This window comes from Mauremys reevesii, linkage group 2, assembly GCF_016161935.1.
Source record: "Mauremys reevesii isolate NIE-2019 linkage group 2, ASM1616193v1, whole genome shotgun sequence".
NCBI classification, from domain to species: domain Eukaryota; kingdom Metazoa; phylum Chordata; order Testudines; family Geoemydidae; genus Mauremys; species Mauremys reevesii.
Genome location: NC_052624.1, coordinates 146333209 through 146351020, shown reverse-complemented (window position 1 = coordinate 146351020; position 17812 = coordinate 146333209). Strand labels below are relative to the sequence as shown.

General features: G+C 51.9%; 1 protein-coding gene across 1 annotated transcript; it reads right to left on the bottom strand.

Moving 5' to 3' along the window:
* Positions 1-6110: 6110 nt before the first annotated feature.
* Positions 6111-9568, bottom strand: LOC120398380 (inositol 1,4,5-trisphosphate receptor-interacting protein-like 1). The gene is made up of 2 exons (XM_039525778.1): positions 9413-9568; positions 6111-8015 (listed from the first exon to the last, which is right to left on the bottom strand). The coding sequence occupies exon 2, from the start codon at positions 8010-8012 to the stop codon at positions 6399-6401; it is 1614 nt and encodes a 537-aa protein (XP_039381712.1). The 5' UTR covers positions 8013-8015; positions 9413-9568; the 3' UTR covers positions 6111-6398.
* Between the last annotated feature and the right edge of the window lie 8244 nt (positions 9569-17812).

Here is a 17812-nt window from a genome sequence, read left to right as displayed (position 1 = left end):
GGCAGGAAGTGGTGGGGGTCAGATGGGAGCAGGGCCAGGCTGTTTGGGAGGCACAGCCTTCCCTACCCTGAAGCTCATTCAGCAGTTTGAGGCTTGCAGAAGAGCCAAGCTGTTAGCTTTTCCATTAGGGCTACCAGCCCTTTCACTTCTCAAATGCCAAATTATAGTCTATATTTAATTTCAGTGCCATAGGGAGATTCATGTCAGGGTAGGGTAGCTTCATTTAAAATTAGCCACTGGGGGAGGGATCACATGAGAAGAGCAATATCCTTCCCAACCCTACCAAGGGAGACCTCCCTCCCCTACATTCCCTGAGGCTCCAGAGGGGTTAATTCAGTGGTTCTCAAACTTTCGTCCTTGTGACCTCTTTCACATAGCAAACCTCTGAGTGTGACCGCCCCCCTTATAAATTAAAAACACTTTTTTATATATTTAACACTATTATAAATGCTGGAGGCAAAGTGGGGTTTGAGGTGGAGGCTGACAGCTCGCGACCCCCAGTAATAACCTCATGACCCCCTGAGGGGTCCTGACCCCCAGTTTGAGAACCCCTGGGTTAATTAAATTTTAGCACCCTGTGTCCATTCACATGCATGTGCTATTTCGAGCATTTCAGTTTTCACAGCATAGGCTCATCCCAGATTCCGGACCAAGCTCAAATGCTCAGTTCGTGGAGTATGTACATAGTCTATACTAAAGACAAACCCACAGTAACCATCTCCAGTTTGTGAGGGACCCCATGGAGCCAGTCTCTAGGGGCAGGTCCATAAGTGTGGACCAAGCCTAGGAAACAGATAAATGCATGGAGGTTAAATCCATTAATGGCTATTAGCCAGGATGGGTAAGGAATGGTGTCCCTAGCCTCTGTTTGTCAGAGAGTGAAGATGGATGACAGGAGAGAGATCACTTGACCATTACCTGTTAGGTTCACTCCCTCTGGGGCACTTGGCATTGGCCATTGTCGGTAGACAGGATACTGGGCTGGATGGACCTTTGGTTTGACCCAGTATGGCTGTTCTTATGTTCTAACCTAAATGAACCCAAAGTTATGGAGACAGATGAGAGTCAAGGAAGCCAGCAGAGTATCAGAAACCTGGAAAAATCTCTGACTGGATGGGCTCAGGCGTTTGGTCACAAGCTGAGGTGGTTCAAAAGTTTTGGATTTTTTTTAAGCAGAATTTTTTTATTGTTTCTTTAAACAATCAAACACAGCAAGCAGCAAATATTTGGCCACACACTTCTGAAACCCCAAACCATGTTCAGGTTTTGGCAGACTAATTTCAGCTTTTCAGTTAAAAAAAACCACAACAAATTTTGAAGGAAAGCAGACATTAGCCGTGATTTTTTTCTGCTTTTTAAAAACCCCTAGTTTTCGAACCAAAAAAAGTTTTGATGAAAAATATTTGTCCAACCCTTTTAATGAGCTTTAGTGCCTTTTAGCACTAGCTGATGCTGAGAACCAGTGATACCCTGTAAAGAAGTTTTCTCAAAACTAGGTTTGTGCTGAGATGGGGAAGGTTTATTTTTCCCAGGGCTGCCCGTGAGGGGGAGCAAGTGGGGCAATTTGCCCTGGGCCCCACAGGGGCCCCCATGAGCATATAGTATTGCAATTTTTTTTTATGGAAGGGGCCCCTGAAATTGCTTTGCCCCAGGCCCCCTGAATCCTCTGGGCGGCCTGCCTCCCCCTCCCTCCCAGTGCCTCCTGCATGCCATGGAACAGCTGATCTGTGGTGGGCGGGAGGCGCTGGGAGAGAGGGGAAGGAGTTGATCAGTGGGGCAGATGGGAGGAGCTGAGGGGGAGAGCTGGCTGCCAGTGGGTGCTAAGCACCTGCTATTTCTTTTTGTGAGTGCTCCAGCTCCGGAGTCAGCACCTAAGATTGCCTGTCGTTGTTACCGTCTAAGGGCATGGCGACACTTGCGGTTGTACAGCGCTTTGAGTTTAACCCGCCTTCGTACAGCTGAGCAGGGAAAGCGCTGCAGTCTGTCCACACTGCCAGCTGCCAGCGCACTAGCGTGGCCACATTTGCAGCATTTGCAGTGGCACTGGGAGCGGTGCATTATGGGCAGCTATCCCAGCATTCTAGTGGCTGCAATGTGCTTTTCAAAAGGGGGGGGTGGGGTGGAGTGTGACAGGGAGGGTGGGGGGAGAGAGAGTGGGTTTTTGGGGTGCTGAGAGTGTCAGCACGCTGTCTTGTAAGTTCAGACCCCTCTCACTCACTGAAAGCAAACAGCAGCTGTTTCTTTTTTTCTCATAGACCAGATAAGCAGCCGCTTGCCAAAACGGACCCCCCCCACACACCGCTCTTTCTTCAAGCAAACATTAGCTGTCGGCACTCCAAACAGAGCCACCCTGCCTCCCTCTCACTCATTCAAAGCAAATAGTAGCTGTGTTTGTTTTTTTGATAAGCAGCCCCCGAAACAGAGCTTTGAAAGGGCACTTCTTCCTCCTGAGTTCACAACAAAACAAGAGAGGACGCTTCCGTTAAAAGGATTATGGGAAGTTTCCGGAGGTCAATCAGTGTGTAATAACGTTACTCCCTGTTTACACTGGAGCAGCAGCGTCTCAGCCAATATGCAACAGCTGTTATTCCTCTCGGGGAGGTGGAGTACCAGCAGCGCTGTAGCCAAGGAGACAGCACTGTACGTGCCTTGCCAGTGTGGACGGGGAGTGAGGTACAGCGCTCTGGGAGGCTTTATTGCGCTATAACTGGCAAGTGTAGCCAAGGCCTAACCATCAGAGGAGTGCAATTCTGGAACAGCCTACCGAAGGAAACAGTGGGGGCGAAGGACCTCCATGACTTTAAGATTAAGCTAGATAAGTTTATGGAAGAGATGGTATGATAGGATAACGGGCTTAGTCAATAGGTCAATTAAGTGCCACACTGGTAATTAGTACAATGGGTCAATGATAGGATATTGTTAGCCTTTTTCCAGAGGGTATGGCTGGAGAGTCTTGCCCGCATGCTCGGGGTTCAGCTGACCGCCATATTTGGGGTCGGGAAGGAATTTTCCTCCAGGGTAGATTGGCAGTGGCCCTGGAGGTTTTTCGCCTTCCTCCGAAGCATGGGGCAGGGGTCGCTTGCTTAAGGAGTGGGTGGATCGGCTTATGTGGCCTGCATCTTGCAGGAGGTCAGACTAGATGATCATAATGGTCCCTTCTGATCTTGAATTCTATGATTCTATGATTCTATGACTGTCAAATGGGGCTTTTTCCTCCTAAAACCTCTCTCCAGCCCAAGGGAAAGGGAACAAGGGATATAGTTCAAACAGATGCTTGCAGAAGGAGGCAGAGGGCTTGGCCATGAGCTGGAAGTTGTAGTTGTGAGACATGAGCACCCAGTCCTTGCCTTACTTAATACTTTGCATTTCAAAGGCTTTAACTGATTTTTCCATCTTTTCTGGTGTCAAGTATCCGAGGGGTAGCTGTATTAGTCTGGATCTGTAAAAAGCGACAAAAGAGGCCAGTGGCACCTTATAGACTAACAGACGTATTGGAGCATAAGCTTTCGTGGGTGAATACCCACTTCGTCGGATGCATGTAGTGGAAGTTTCCAGAGGCAGGTATAAATATGCAGGCAAGAATCAGTCTAGAGATAATGAGGTTAGTTCAATCAGGGAGGATGAGGCCCTCTTCTAGCAGTTGAGGTGTGAACGCTGACAAAGTTAATATCCACCCACGAAAGCTCATGCTCTAATACATCTGTTAGTCTATAAGGTGCCACAGGACTCTGTCGCTTTTTCCATCTTTTCTGTATCTTTAGTAAATGGTTAAAATATTTCCAGGTGGGTTTGCCTGTTATGGAGCAGGCTGAGGTCTCTGCAAACAAAACCTGTTGGACCTTGGAACTTGGACAGTGACTGGGTTATGTTAACACCTTTGGCCCATATAGTCCATCCAAATTCCTACAACAGACTCCGCATGCTTGGGGAGTCAGTGGAATACGTTTGGAGGGAGGGGGTCTTTCAGCAGAGATTCAGTCCCTTGGCCCAGAAGTGATGGGGTCAGGTGTTTATCAATGAAGATTTGCCAAAGCTTTTATTTGAACCAGTAGAGCAAAGCCCTTGAGAATGGATGTACACTTGTACAAAAATACTGGAGCATTTCTGGGACCAGGAAGTTCGTCTGACTTGGCTTTAAATGTACAGCGCCTTCTGCATGCCCTCTGTCCCCAGGTCTCTCCACGCCCGGGGCACACAGGGTTGTAGGGATATTAAAGAAGGTTTATATTAGACATGGTTTATATGAAAAATGATTTATTGTTAGAAATGATTTATTGTTAATTGATACTTTATAACTGAAGGTTTATATTAGAAGTAAATGTGATTCCCAAGATTTAGCCTCTAACCTGCAACCCACCAGCTGTGTCTGTGTGAAGCCTGCTCAAAGAAATACTTTGTATAAAACTTGTTAAACATTAATTAACTCTAAGTAAGCCAAAACAGTAGCTGTTATAGTATACAGATAGAGACCCCCACCCTCTGTAAGTTTTCATCTCACTTTATTTTTGAATGTTAAAAGACAGGGAGTCTCACATAAATTGGTAACACCCAAAAAGGTAAAGAGACAGTGAAATAGATGTGATTAAGATAGAGAATGTATGTGAATGAGTGCCTAGTTTAAATAATGAATGAATGGTTGGGGAGTTATCAGCCTGAAGGATTCAGTGTGGGCTGAAGAAGGTGTCAAGTGGGATCAACCAGATGACCCCCCCCGGAGGGCAAACTGGAATCCACCCCTCCACCTCAAAGGAAGGAAAAACAAACATCTGACAACATGGAGCCAGCCACCTGTGTAGGGATATTAAAGAAGGTTTATATTAAACATGGTTTATATGAGAAATGATTTATTGTTAATTGATACTTTATAACTTATGGTTTATGTTAGAAGTAAATTTGTGATTCCCAACATTTAGCCTCTAACCTGCAAGCCACCAGCTGTGTCTGTGTGAAGCCTGCTCAAAGAAATACTTGGTATAAAACTTGTTAAGCTCAAAGAAATATTTTGTATAAAACTTGCTAAACATTAATTAACTCTTAAGTAAGCCAAAACAGTAGCTGTTATAGTGTATAGATAGAGACCCCCACCCTCTGTAAGTTTTCATCTCACTTTATCTTTGCTTGTTAAAAGACAGGGAGTCTCACATAAATTGGTACCACCCCAAAAGGTAAAAAGACAGTGAAATAGATGTGATTAAGATAAAGAATGTATGTGAATGAATGGTTAGGGAGGTACCAGCCTGAAGAATTCAGTGTCGGCTGAAGAAGGTGTCAAGTGGGATCAACCAGATGACCCCAGGAGGGCAAACTGGAATCCACCCACCACACCTCAAAGGAAGGAAAAACAAAGCATCTGACAACATGGAGCCAGCCACCTGCTGATTGATTTAGCAACAGCAAAATGAAGCAACTCTCATGAACTGACATAGGAATAAATTCCTATAAAACTGGACTCTAAAGACTGAGGACTTTGAGTCTATGGTTCTGCTGCCAGCCTCCAGGAGCATCAGATGCATCTGACACAGACTCGGCTCCATCCTCATGACCAAGATACCTGGCCAGTAACTTGGCATGAGCAACATCTAGGCTGGTAACTATAACATCTATACAGAACCTGAATGAATGATTGTGTGGATGAATATATGTGTGTGTGTGTGTATAAGGAATAAGTAGTAATAGAAATGAGTAGGAAAACATTGTCTTTTGTTTTGTTATGGTATTTACAATAAATGTGGCATCTTTGCCTTATCCCTCTTAATAAGATCCTGCTGGTTTTTATTATATTGGTATAACACCTGCTGATTGATTTAGCAACAGCAGAATGAAGCAATGCTCATGGACTGACATAGGAATAAATTCCTATAAAACTGGACTCTGAAGACTAAGGACTTTGAGTCTATGGTTCTGCTGCCAGCCTCCAGGAGCATCAGGTGCATCTGACACAGACTCGACTCCATCCTCATGACCAAGATACCTGGCTAGTAACTTGGCATGAGCAACGTCTAGGCTGGTAACTATAACACCTATACAGAACCTGAATATATGTGTGTGTGTGTGTGTGTGTGTGTGTAAGAAATAAGTAGTGATAGAAATAAGTAGTAAAACAACGTTGCTTGCTTTTATCTTTTGCTTTACTATTATATTTACAATAAATGTGGCATCTTTGCCTTATCCCTCTTAATAAGATCCTGCTGGTTTTTATTATATTGGTATAACAGGGTGGCATCTCCAGCAAGCCCTGATGGCCCTGCCCCGGCTCAGTGAAGCTGTTCTGGCTCTGCTCTGATGTCAGTGGCATGGTCTGACTCACAGTAGTGATTCTGTGCCGCAGATGATGGGCTAGGCTATCAGACTCACAGCATAATCAGCTGCTCGGTGCCGCAGACCCACACACTGTCTTGCTAATTGCTGCACTGTAGAGCCCTGACTTGCTCCATCACTTCCAGGAACTCGCTGGTTGCCTGGGCATGAGCAGCAGGCTCCAGTGCCAGATGCTGGAAGAGGTTGAGGGGCTTGGCGTTCCGGAAGGCCTTGGGGACAGGGATCTGGCTGGCCAGGGTGCTGTTTCCAATCAGGAAGTGGTAGAGGCATTTCTCCTCCAGGCAACGGCGCAGGTACGAGAGGATGTCCTGCAGCCTCTGAGCTAGCTGTTCCGGGCGCCATTCCGACACCGGCAGGAGGAGCAGTAGGTGCATCAGGGCGGTTTTGAAGTGGTAGGTGGTAAGGATCCTGTTCTCCAGGATGGGCAGCCTGCATTCCTTGAGGTGGATGAGGATCTGGAGGCATTTCAGGTGACAGCTATCCTTTGGGGCGTACCTGCTCACCCACTGGAAGAACAGCATTTCCTGGACAGCGAAGGTCTCTAGCCAGACTGTGCTGCTCGGGGGGCCTGTCTCAGCCCCGTGACTGGCCAGGAAGACTGGAGAGTCTCCCCGCTGCACCCCGAGTATGATCTCAATGGAGAGGGCCCTCCTGGACTCACAAGCCAGGCTGAGCTTGCAGGAGGAGGCGGAGGGCTGGGCTGTGAGCTGGAAGTTGTAGTTGGGAGCCACAACGGCCCAGGCCTTGCCTACCAGACTGTAGAACCAGAGGGTGGTTTTTTCCACATCCAAGTGGGAGCTAGTGCACAAGAGGTGCACGCGGAAGGGCCCCTGTATGTTGTCACTCAGGTCTTCCTCGGCGTGGTGCAGGAGGCAGACCACATCCCCCAGCAGCCTCTCCCTTTTGCACATGCACTCCAGCTCCACCAGGATGTGGCCGTGCTTCTCCAGGGTGCCCTCCACATTCTCCATCTCCAGGCGGAAGGAATGCCCCTTGGGTGGCAGCAGGGGCACGAGCACCCGGTAGGCCTCGGAGTCCCTATGGGGGCACCAGCCTTCAAAGGCACTGGCCACGCCAATGCAGTTCTCCAGCTGTGGGAGGAAGGTCTGGCAGGTGAGGACTTGGCAGACCTCCAGCAGGCTGTTCACCAGACCTTCCACAAACTCGCAGGTGCTGGCCAGGTTCTCGGACACTCCCTGGAGGTGCTGTTCATAAAAGTGCTCCAGGGCCGCTCTGTCGGGGAAGTCGGGATGCTGGGTGCAGGAGCCCCCTGGCACTGCTTCGGCATCGTCCTCCTCCTCCTCCTCGCTGCTGGCATCCTCGCTGCTGGAGTCGTAGCTGGATTCGGGCTCCAGGCTTGGCCTGCAGAGCTCAAAGAGCAGGATAATGACCAGGAACCCACGGAGCCACCCATCCCAGGCCACGTCGTTGGGCCCCTGCTTGGCTGCCACCCGCAGCGCCGTGGCCTCCTCCTCCCCCTGGCTCTGGTTTGGCCCCAGGCTCTGGTGTGGGCCCGGTCTCTCCTCTTGGTTCCTCTGCTCAAACTCCAACTGCAGGCGCGTCATCTCCAGGGCCAGCCGCTGCTCCTGCTGCTGCGTCCGCTGCACCGTTGCCGGGTCCTGCTTGTCGCTGACCCTCAGGGGGTGGTGCACGATGACCAGCACCGCCAGGAAGAGCAGGCTGCCCACAGCCATGGCCTGGAGAAGGGGAGAGAAAACCACTCAGGGGGTGTAGGAGGGAAAGGATGGGGGAGGGGTATCCTGCTCCCCTTCCACCTCTGCCAGAGCTTTGGGCAGCACCCCGAGGTGCCTGGCTGGGTGCTGCAGGAGCTGTACTGGGAGAGCACACGGCCTCCTCCACGAGGCACCGCAGGTCTGGAGCCAGCGTTTCACATACCCCGGCCCAGGCTGGGACTGGGAGAGGTCATCTCCCCTCCAGGCGAGGGGGTGGGAGCAGGGAGTTCCTTCTCCGATGGGTGATTTGGGGAGTGGGTGAGCCTGGGGGCTCTGAAGGAAGGAGAGAGGGATTTGGTGTCTAGGGGGCAGGAAGCTATGAAGTAAGTGGGGTTTGGGCCCCTCGGATGGGTCAGGAGGATGGAGGCCAGGTGGGGTATCTGGAGTCTGGACCCGGGGCTTGGGGGAAGGTTGCTTGTGCTGCTGGGGTCGTGGGAGAATGTGGGGGTCAAATTCCAGGTGCATTAGGCATGCTGGCTCTGAGTCATGGGTGGGATTTTCTGTCCCGTTCGGTCCTGAATCTGCAAATTTGTTTGATACCAGCCTGAGTTTGACCGCGGGTCTCTGCCAAGACACATCTTAGTGCTATATCGTTTGGAAGCTAATTGCTGGTGAATTAGGGAGGTCGGAATAGTCCACTGGAGTCAACGGGATTGCGATCTAAACAACTCCCTGATGTGGGGGAGGTTTGGAGTCCACCCCAACCCCCACAGCTCTGAGTCTCATGTAGCCCCACAGGAGCTGGAAGCGGAGCGCTGTCTCATTGCCTTGAGGAGCTGCGTTCTGTCAGTTTCCTCTGTCTGGAACCACGGGGCCAGCGTCAGCTGGGTACAAACGGTTCAGATCGTCCCACCTCTCCCTAGAATGTGGGTCAGTGACCCCAGCTCCAAAGCCAACTGCTTTCCAAGACAATTGGTCCCTTAGTCAAAGGGCTGGAATTTATAGCAGAGCCAAAAAAATCCAAATTGCTGATAGGCAGCATCTGGGCCACTTGCAGTTAAATAATTCTGCCTACCCCCAAGCTTAGGAAAGGCTAGTTACTAACTAGCCATTAAGGCCACTGATTGGGGGGGCTTCATTTCTGAGCACGTGGCCTGATGTCCAGAAGTGCGGAGCACCCACTACTCCAGTTTGCAGCCGCTCCGCACACGTGAAACTCAGGCCTGGTTGTCTCAAGCTGGGCACTTCAAATTAATGACCGCTCTCGGCAATTTGGTCCAATGCTTCTTAAATGCTAAGGACTCTCTTAAGGAACATGTGCTCCAGCAGTCAGGATGCTTCTCCAAGTCCATGTTCGCTGCTCCAAGCTTTGCCTTGGGGCTCCCCCTCCATCTGCCTCCACCCAGCCTCTCCATACTCACTCTGTGGAGGCGTCACACTCTCTAAGGGAGGGTGCAGCTTAAGCCAGCGCTGGCCCATGCTACAACCCCACCAAGAGCAACTCTCCTGGATGGTCCACTCGCATTGGTCTGGCTGGCCTGTCTTCAGCCCCCAGCCCACTGACACCAACCACCTTCCATTATTACCCACTCTCTGTGACATCACACCGGCCAGGCTCCCTTTAAAGGGGCGGCACACGAAGCCCCCTGTGTGCCCTGCAATGTCAGACCCTGCCCTGCCCCTCCGCCTCTCTGCCATTGCCCGTGTCCAGATTTGGGCGATCCCAGCAGAGAGGTGTGACTGATGGGAACTGATGGGAGCAGGGCAAAGCTGGTGGGATGACTTGTGACCAGCCTGAAGTGCAATGTTTACCCCAGTCGGAGCAGCTCTGAGCAAAGCTAGCCAGAGTCGTGGCAGGAGCTGGATTTTGAGCAAGTCTGGATCGGATGATAGTACCAGCTGGAACGCAGGCAGAAGCCCATGATTTTTTGGTCCATCCGTAGCAGTTTCAGATGAGTTACGCTGGGGGGAGAAAGGGGAGTTGGCATAGTTGGGGGGGCAGTATCCAGTAGAGGGCCGTCTGGTTGCCCTTGGTTTTGCTCTCTGTCTGATTTTCGCTCTGCTCTGTCACTGGCTTCCCGGCTCCTGCGCTATCTCTTCTCAGTCTCTCCTAAGCAGGACGCAAACCCAATAACAGCTAGGGATTGCTGATCGCCACTGGCAGTGTAACAACCCCAGCCACTGGGGGGCTTTGAACCCAGCACCCAACCTTAAATCTCTGCCGCAAGTTCTACCGGAACAGCCCCGTCAGTTGGCAGTAGCAATCTGCTCTAAGAGACGCTCTCCCAGGGTGTTGCAGCTGGAAACCCCTCTGGGTGCTTTCTGCTGGATTATTCGGAGTGTAACCCTTCTGCCCCTCTGAGTTGGCAGCAACAAGGGCTGGGTTCAGTATCCAGGGGTTCCGTTTCAATAACGCAATGCAAAACCGGCTCGAGCCCCCACCCAGTGACCTGGGACAATTACATACCACCCCCGCCAGGCGCCTCTAGGAGGCAATACTTCCCCTCTCGCAAGCACAGAGTCTGAGTGTAGCAAAATCCTTTTAATAAAGGAGCGAAACAATGTGGCATCATATTGGGGAAACACCACAAACAGGATTCATAACATAAACCATGAGCAAAAGACCCACCAAGTAAGTTTTGGCAATGTCCTTTTCCCCTTAGGGTCTTAAGTCCAATTACCCCAAAGTCCAACAACCCAAAAGTCTCTGTCCCTGGTCAGTGCTGAACCAGAGTTCAAAAGTTTATCTGTAGAGTTTTTCACCACCCTGAGCTTGGGTGGAAATTAGGGGGGGGGGGGCACACAGGGTGTTAAAGGGCACCTTACATGGTCTGGGGCCGACTGCCCCGCCTCTCCGTGGAGTTCTGCTGCAGCATTCACCACGAACGGCTCCACTCCACCAGCCACTCCGCTCCTCCAGCCGACCCGTGAGCCGCTCCAGCCGTCCCTGCAAACCGCTCCACTCACTGTTCCGTGGGCTGCTCCAACCGTCCTGCAAACTGCTCCGCTCTGCCAGCCGCTTAGCGATAGAGCTTCAGGCTCCCCCATTAGTTAACACAGCACTCAGCTCAGTAAGTTTAGCTCTTTTAGTGAGTTCAGCTCTTAGTGATTGTAGTAGGGGAGCCCCAGTGCTGGTGCACCATTGGCCCAAAGTGAATTCAGCTCAGGGGTAGGCAACCTATGGCACACGTGCCGAAGGCGGCACACAAGCTGATTTTCAATGGCAATCTCACTGCCTGGGTCCCGGCCGCCGGTCTGGGGGGCTCTGCATTTTAATTTAATTTTAAATGAAGCTTCTTAAACATTTTAAAAACCTTATTTACTTCACATACAACAATAGTTTAGTTATATATTATAGACTTATAGAAAGAGACTTTCTAAAAATGTTAAAATGCATTACTGGTGCCCAAAACCTTAAATTACAGTGAATAAATGAAGACTTGGCACACCACTTCTGAAAGGAGCAGCTGTAAGGAACTCGGCAGCTGGCGATTGCACGGATGATGCAGGATGATACTCTGGCTCTGACTCTTGGCTCCTGATTCCTGGCTCTTGGCTCTGACTCGCTTCCTGGACTTGGCAACTTGGCTTCTGGCCACTAGGCCTAGGCAATTCGGTTCCAACCATTAGGCCAGCCTTCCACCCTGGCCATTAGGCAAGACTACCCATGGCCCAGTCCCTAATACTGAGTCCCATTGAATCGTTCCCCTGCGATCTTCAGCGCCTGACACTGGCTACTCACAGAATTTCAGCTCCTCTGCCCCCAAAGGAGCAGGGTAGCCCAGTTAATTAGTTTGACCTTAAATCCCTGCTCCTGTACAACATACAGCCCTTGTAAGCACTTCTGATAAAACAAAAGTAGGTTTATTTGATGTGTCCTGGTCTGTGGGGAGCTTGCTTCTGAGGATGAGCTGGGAGAGGTTGTGGGGGTTATTTAAAGGCCAGAAAAGGGGGTTCAGGAAAGATGTCTTTCAGGATGGGGTCCCCATCAAGTATGTCTCTATTCACAGACAGGGCAATTCTCTGTCTGTTGTATGTCCCTTTTTCACCTCCGAGTGGTTTTGATTGTTTGCAGTTCTCTCTGATGGTTTCCATGGCTAGTCTTGGGATGGAGCAAGGCTAGATAACTGAACCTGGCATTACAGCTAACCCAGGAGGGGTACAGCGCCCACCTGCTTGAATGGGCTATCTCTGATATATATTCCCGGGTGATTAACTTTTACTCCAAGTCCATAAAGCAGCCTGTCAGTATAGTTCCACTATTCCTTAAATATTACCTGTAAATACATCTTGCAATGATTATGAATCTTTATAATTTACCTGCTTTTTGTAGATCCCTTACATGTTATCCTTTACAAATACATTTCCTGCAAGACATCCTTGTACTGAGGTTGTCAGGTCTGAGGTGAGAATTCTTTGCAAAGAACAGTGAACCCTTTGCCAATGGGTCTTCAAAAACCCCTTATTGTCCTTAACTCTGCTGGCCATAGATTTCCCATTGTGTCACTTTGCTTCCCTTATCAATTGTCTACAGTTCCTAGCTTCTGAATTATATTCATTACTACCAACTTTCCCTTTCTTCTATTTGTTATATATATAATTTTTAAATTGTATATAGCTGCCTTCAGTTCCCCTCTAACCAGGTAGGGTTTTTAACCAATATGGCCTTCTTCCCTGATTGTGTCTTTTTGGGCATCTAGTAAAGTGTTCTTAAACAATTCCCAATTATCATTCAGACTAAAGAATTTCTTCTCTTCATGTCCCTTTGTTCCCTGATTAACTTTGTTCTCATCATCTCAGGTGTGTGCTGAGTGCTCATAACTTCCCTCTTTTTACTCTCCTGATTTGTTATTAGTTTAATGCCTTCCTGACTACTCTAGCCAGCCTGTCCCTGAGGAGATTGTTCCCCCTTCTACTGAGGTGGAGGCCATCCAAACTCTACAGCTCCCTTTCCCCTTAGAAGGTGGCCAATGTTCCACAAAACCCAAACCCTCCTCCACTTACCTAGCCAGTGGTTCAATTGCAGAATCTTCTGCATTCTGTCTTCCTTTGCTCAGGAAGAAGGATCACTTGCACGTTTTTCTTCTTCAGCACACTTCTGAGTTCCCTGAAGTCATCTATCCCACAATCCCTTGTCCCGAGTGCTGATATGAACCATCCCCAATGGATCCTTTCCAGTCGACTTCAGAAGCCCATCCAATCTTAGAGTCACATGTCATGCCTTGGCTCTGGAAAGAGAACACACTGTCCTGTTGTCCGTTTGTCCCGGCAGAATGTTCACCCCTCTCTACCCACCATGCTGCAGGCTATTCTGGAGTGGGCTGCTCTCAATCTGTCCTGCTGACGCTGTCCCATTTTGGATAAATACTAAATAGTCACTGGGCCAAAGAGCAAGAGTGACTCTCCAGCCTGGTAATTAAGGCATTTATCTAGGAGATGGGGAAAGGATTTAGACCTCTTCTATTTAGGCAGCTAACTCCTAGTGTAGACATGATTTGAACTGGTGAAACTTGTGTTTACACCACCCCAGATCCCAGTAGATTGGCAAAGAAACAGCTTCCGGGCTGGGCTGCTCCCCTGGAAAGGTGGTACTTGGGGTTCAAGTTCCCAGGCAGGCACCTCAATGCACGCACAGGGCTTTCTGAAGCTGACTGTTAACCTGACCACAACAGACTTTTCAGGTTTGTGGACAAATTCCAAACCCTTTTAGAAAGGAACCAATAATTTCCCATTGAGCTGCACTGGTATGTGCCAAAGGGGACTCAGCCCTGCCACGGAGGTGACTGCAGCTCAGGAGTGAGAATTGTGACTACTGCCTCCGCCGGGCCAAGTTCATCCCTGCAACAAGCGCAGTGGAATTGTGCAAAGGATGGAGACGGCCCTTCTGCAACGGGCTTTGGGCTCTTTCACGCTGAACAACGCTGCGGAAACACAGGCAAATTGCTCTGCTACGGTACACGCAAACCTCCACCTAACCACTCACCTAGAGCGCTGAATTCCAGGGGCCAGACCTGCAGATCTTTAACATGTCTAAGGCCTTGTCCACACTGGGGACCAAACCTTCCCCTGATGTAAATCCAGTGTCACACTCTTGACTTCACTGGAGCCAGGCCAAGTCACATCTGCTGTGGGGCTGGCTGGGGGGTCTCAGTCACTGGAGTGGCTGTGGTGGTGTGAACACAAGTTTCATTAGTTCGAATCATGTCTACACTAGGAGTAGCTGCCTGAATAGACGAGGTCTAAATCCTTTCGACAGGGACTGCAAAGCTACAGAGAGGTTTTTTACAGCTCTCTGAGGCCAGTTAGACTCAGTGATTAAATACAAAGTGCCTGCCGACTCCCTGAACAGCTCAGAGCCCACGGGTCCCGGGTCCCGTTACCTTTGTGTCTTCCCCCCGGCCCGACCTGCAGTTGGTTCCCATAACTCTGAGATCAAAGTGGAGGGAGCGAAGGTGTCAGGGAGATTAAAGCTGTCAGGGGGGAGTCTGGAGTCATGACAAGTCACCTTGGGGTGTCAAGGGGACAGCTCTCCACAGGCAGGAGAGATTAACCCAGTTGTGTAATACCTTCCCCGGGGAAGAAGGAGGCCTGCCCCTGAGGTGGCAGCCTGTCACAGGGTAGAGAAATGAACCATGTGGGGAGGGGCTGGAGGGAAGGACAGAAGAGGGGGAGAAAGGCAGCACCCATTGACCAGGCCGGAAGGCCCCAGACTCAGCGCTGAGTAGGGTTGCCAGGTGTCTGGTTTTCGACTGGAACGCCCAGTCAAAAAGGGACCCTGGCGGCTCCAGTCAGCATTGCCGACCGGGCCGTTAAAAGTCCGGTCAGCGGGGCTAGGGTAGGCTAGTCACAACCTGTCCTGGCACCGCGCCACACCCCAGAAGCAGCCAGCAACAGGTCCGGCACCAAGGCGCTCCGCAGCCAATGGGAACCACAGCCAATGGGAGCAGCATAGGTGGTGCCTGCAGGCGACAGCAGCACACGGAGCCTCCTGGCCCCCCGCCTAGGAGCCAGACCTGCTGCTGGCTGCTTCTGGGGTGCTGCATGGTGCTAGGACAGGTAGGGACTAGCCTGTCTTAGCCGTGCTGCGCTGCTGACCAGGAGCCACCCGAGGTAAGCCTACACCCCAACCCCGAGCCCCAACCCCCTGCCCCAGCCCTGAGCCCTTCCAAACATGGATACCCCTCTTGCACCCCAAACCCCTCATCCCGAGCCCCACCCCAGAGCCAGCACCCCAGCCCAGAGCACTCACACTCTCCCACACCCCAACCCCCTGCCTCAACCTGCAGCCCCACTCCTGCACTCCAAATACCTCGGCCTCACCCCCCAGCCTGGAGACCCCTCCTGTACCCCAAACCCTTCTTCTCCAGCCCCACCCCAGAACCTGCACCTTCAGCCCAGAGCCCTCACCTCCCATGCCCCAACCCCCTGCCCCAGCCCAGAGCCCTCTCCCGCACCCTGAACCCCTCATTTATGGCCCTACCCTGGAGCCTGCAGCCCCTCCCACATCCCAACCCCCTGCCCTAGCCCAGAGCCCCCTCCTGCATCTCAAACCCCTCATCCCTGGCCCCACCCCAGAGCCTGCACCCCCTCCCACACCCCAAGACTCTGCCTCAACCCACAGCCCCCTCCCACAATCCAAATCCCTTGGCCTCACCCCCCCAGCCTGGAGCCCCCTCCTGTACCCCAAATCCCTCATCCCCAACCCCACCCCAGAGCCTGCATCCCCAGCCAGAGCCCTCACCCCTTCCCACATCCCAGATCTCTGCCCCAGCCTGGAGCCCCCTCCTGCACCCTGAACCCCTCATTTCTGGCCCCACCTCAGAGTCCGCACCCCCAGTTGGAGCCCTCACCCTGTCTTGCACCCCAACCCCCTGCCTCAGCTCAGTTAAAGTGAGTGAAGGTGGGGAGAGTGAGCCACCGAGGGAGGGGGAATGTAGTGAGCAGGGGCGGGGCCTCAGGAAAGGGGCGGGGCTACGGCGTTTGGGTTTGTGCAATTAGAAAATTGGCAACCCTATGCTCAGGGCGGACTCAGGCCCCAAGCAAGGGGGACCATGCCGTGACTCGGAGCCACATCTGGGGGAAGGGAAGGGAACAGATCTTCTCTGGTCTTGGGGCTGCAGAGGGGTGGGGGGCAGAAAGGAGCAAATGGGTTATGGGGCCTCAGTGGGGAGCGGAATGGGGTGGGACCGTGGGTGAAACAGGGGTGAGAGGAAGGGCAGAACGGGGCAGGGCTGTGGGCGAAATAGCAGGTGGAAAAGGCGGAATGGGGGAGGGACCGCAGACAGAAGGAGTGGGGAGGAGTCCACCACGTGCTCTGACCCAGGGCTCCACGAAACCTTAATCTGCCACTGACTGTGCCTTTCCCAGCCCTGCAGAAGAGCTGTGTGTGGCTGAAAGGCTTGCCTCTCTCCCCAGCACAAGTTGGGCCAATACAAGATATGACCTCGCACCCCCCTTGTCAAGCTGTTATGGGGACATTTTTCCTTAGAAAAGTAGCATTTTCAGGGACGCTCTCTGGAGGTTGGGGTGCCCTAGTTCTAGTCCTGCTCTGGCCAGGCAGTGGCGTCTCGCGGGTGAGAGCAGGGAGGGAGAACGGGGACTCTGTTTCTGGCTCTGGGAGGGGAGTGGGCTCTAGTGGTTAGAACAGAGCGGGCTGGGTGTTCGGACTCCTGGGGTCTCTTTCCATCTGTCAGTGCTTGGGTCTGGTGGCTCAGGGGAGCCATTGTGGCCTGGTGTTCAGAGATGCTGGCACGTAAGGCACTGAAGGCAGGGGAGCTGTAGCTGTGACCTCTCTGATCTTCCCCGGCTGTAGATTGGGACTCACCCTCTGGAGAGGGGGATGTTTATTTGTGTTAGGCCTGAACCTTTTTCCCCATGGCAGGTGAAGGGTTAAGTGCCCTGCCAGCCTGCTCTGGTAAACAGCATTCAGGGCAAAGAAACCCAAAGCACAGATCCAAAGAACCCTTCCCTGACGCCACAACCCCCAAGGTGTCGGCTCTGATCACCCATTAGCCTCTGCAGTGCATGTGCCCTCAGGCCAAGGAAAGCACTGAGGAGACAGCCTGGGGCAGAACTGGTGTAAATCTGGAGCGACTATGGATTTACACCAGTGTTAGAGCAGAGCCCAACCCCGATGGGGCAAAGGGGCTGTCAAACTGCAGCTACCTCTGGGTGCCAGTGGGCTTGTCGACATATAGCCAGGGAGGAGGGGGCACATACATTCAGCTCTCACATGCTGTCCATAGCACAGCTGCCAGTGCCATCAGATACCCCAGCCCTGCCCTGTGGGCATCACCTCTTGGGCAGAGAGAGTGTGTCAAGCTTCCCCATTTCAGCCCACTCTGGACGGGGTGGAGGGGACTGTCCATTCTTGGGGGGGAGAGGGGAACGCCTGTGATGTTCATTCAGCCCCAGCACTGGACAATCCCCAGACAGCTCTGGCCTGGGGCTTCTCCACCCCTGCTGCCTTCCTCACCCTGGCATCCTTGCCTGGCATGGACCCTGACCTTGTCCTGGGTCCTTTCTGTCCTGGGATGAGGGGTGAATTCCATCTTCAGGTTCTTCTAGGGTTCGTTTGCCCCCACCACGAGGCCCCAGCTTTGTCTGACTCGGGTGGGATTGAGTCTCCTCAACCCCCTGAGCCCATTGTGTTCCTCACACCACTCCCACTCCCCCCACAGAGAGCCTGAGCTCTGTCCTGAGGGGACCGCCCCACCTCAGGAGGCTGTGACTCCTTGATGTGCAGGCTGTACCAAGGGGGTGGGGATGCGTGGAGTAACGTGACAGCAGCTGGTATATTTACAGCCTGGGGGAGGGCAGGA

Excerpts from the sequence above, each read along its gene's own strand:
- LOC120398380 (XM_039525778.1), bottom strand. The coding sequence starts at position 8,012 with ATGGCTGTGGGCAGCCTGCTCTTCCTGGCGGTGCTGGTCATCGTGCAC.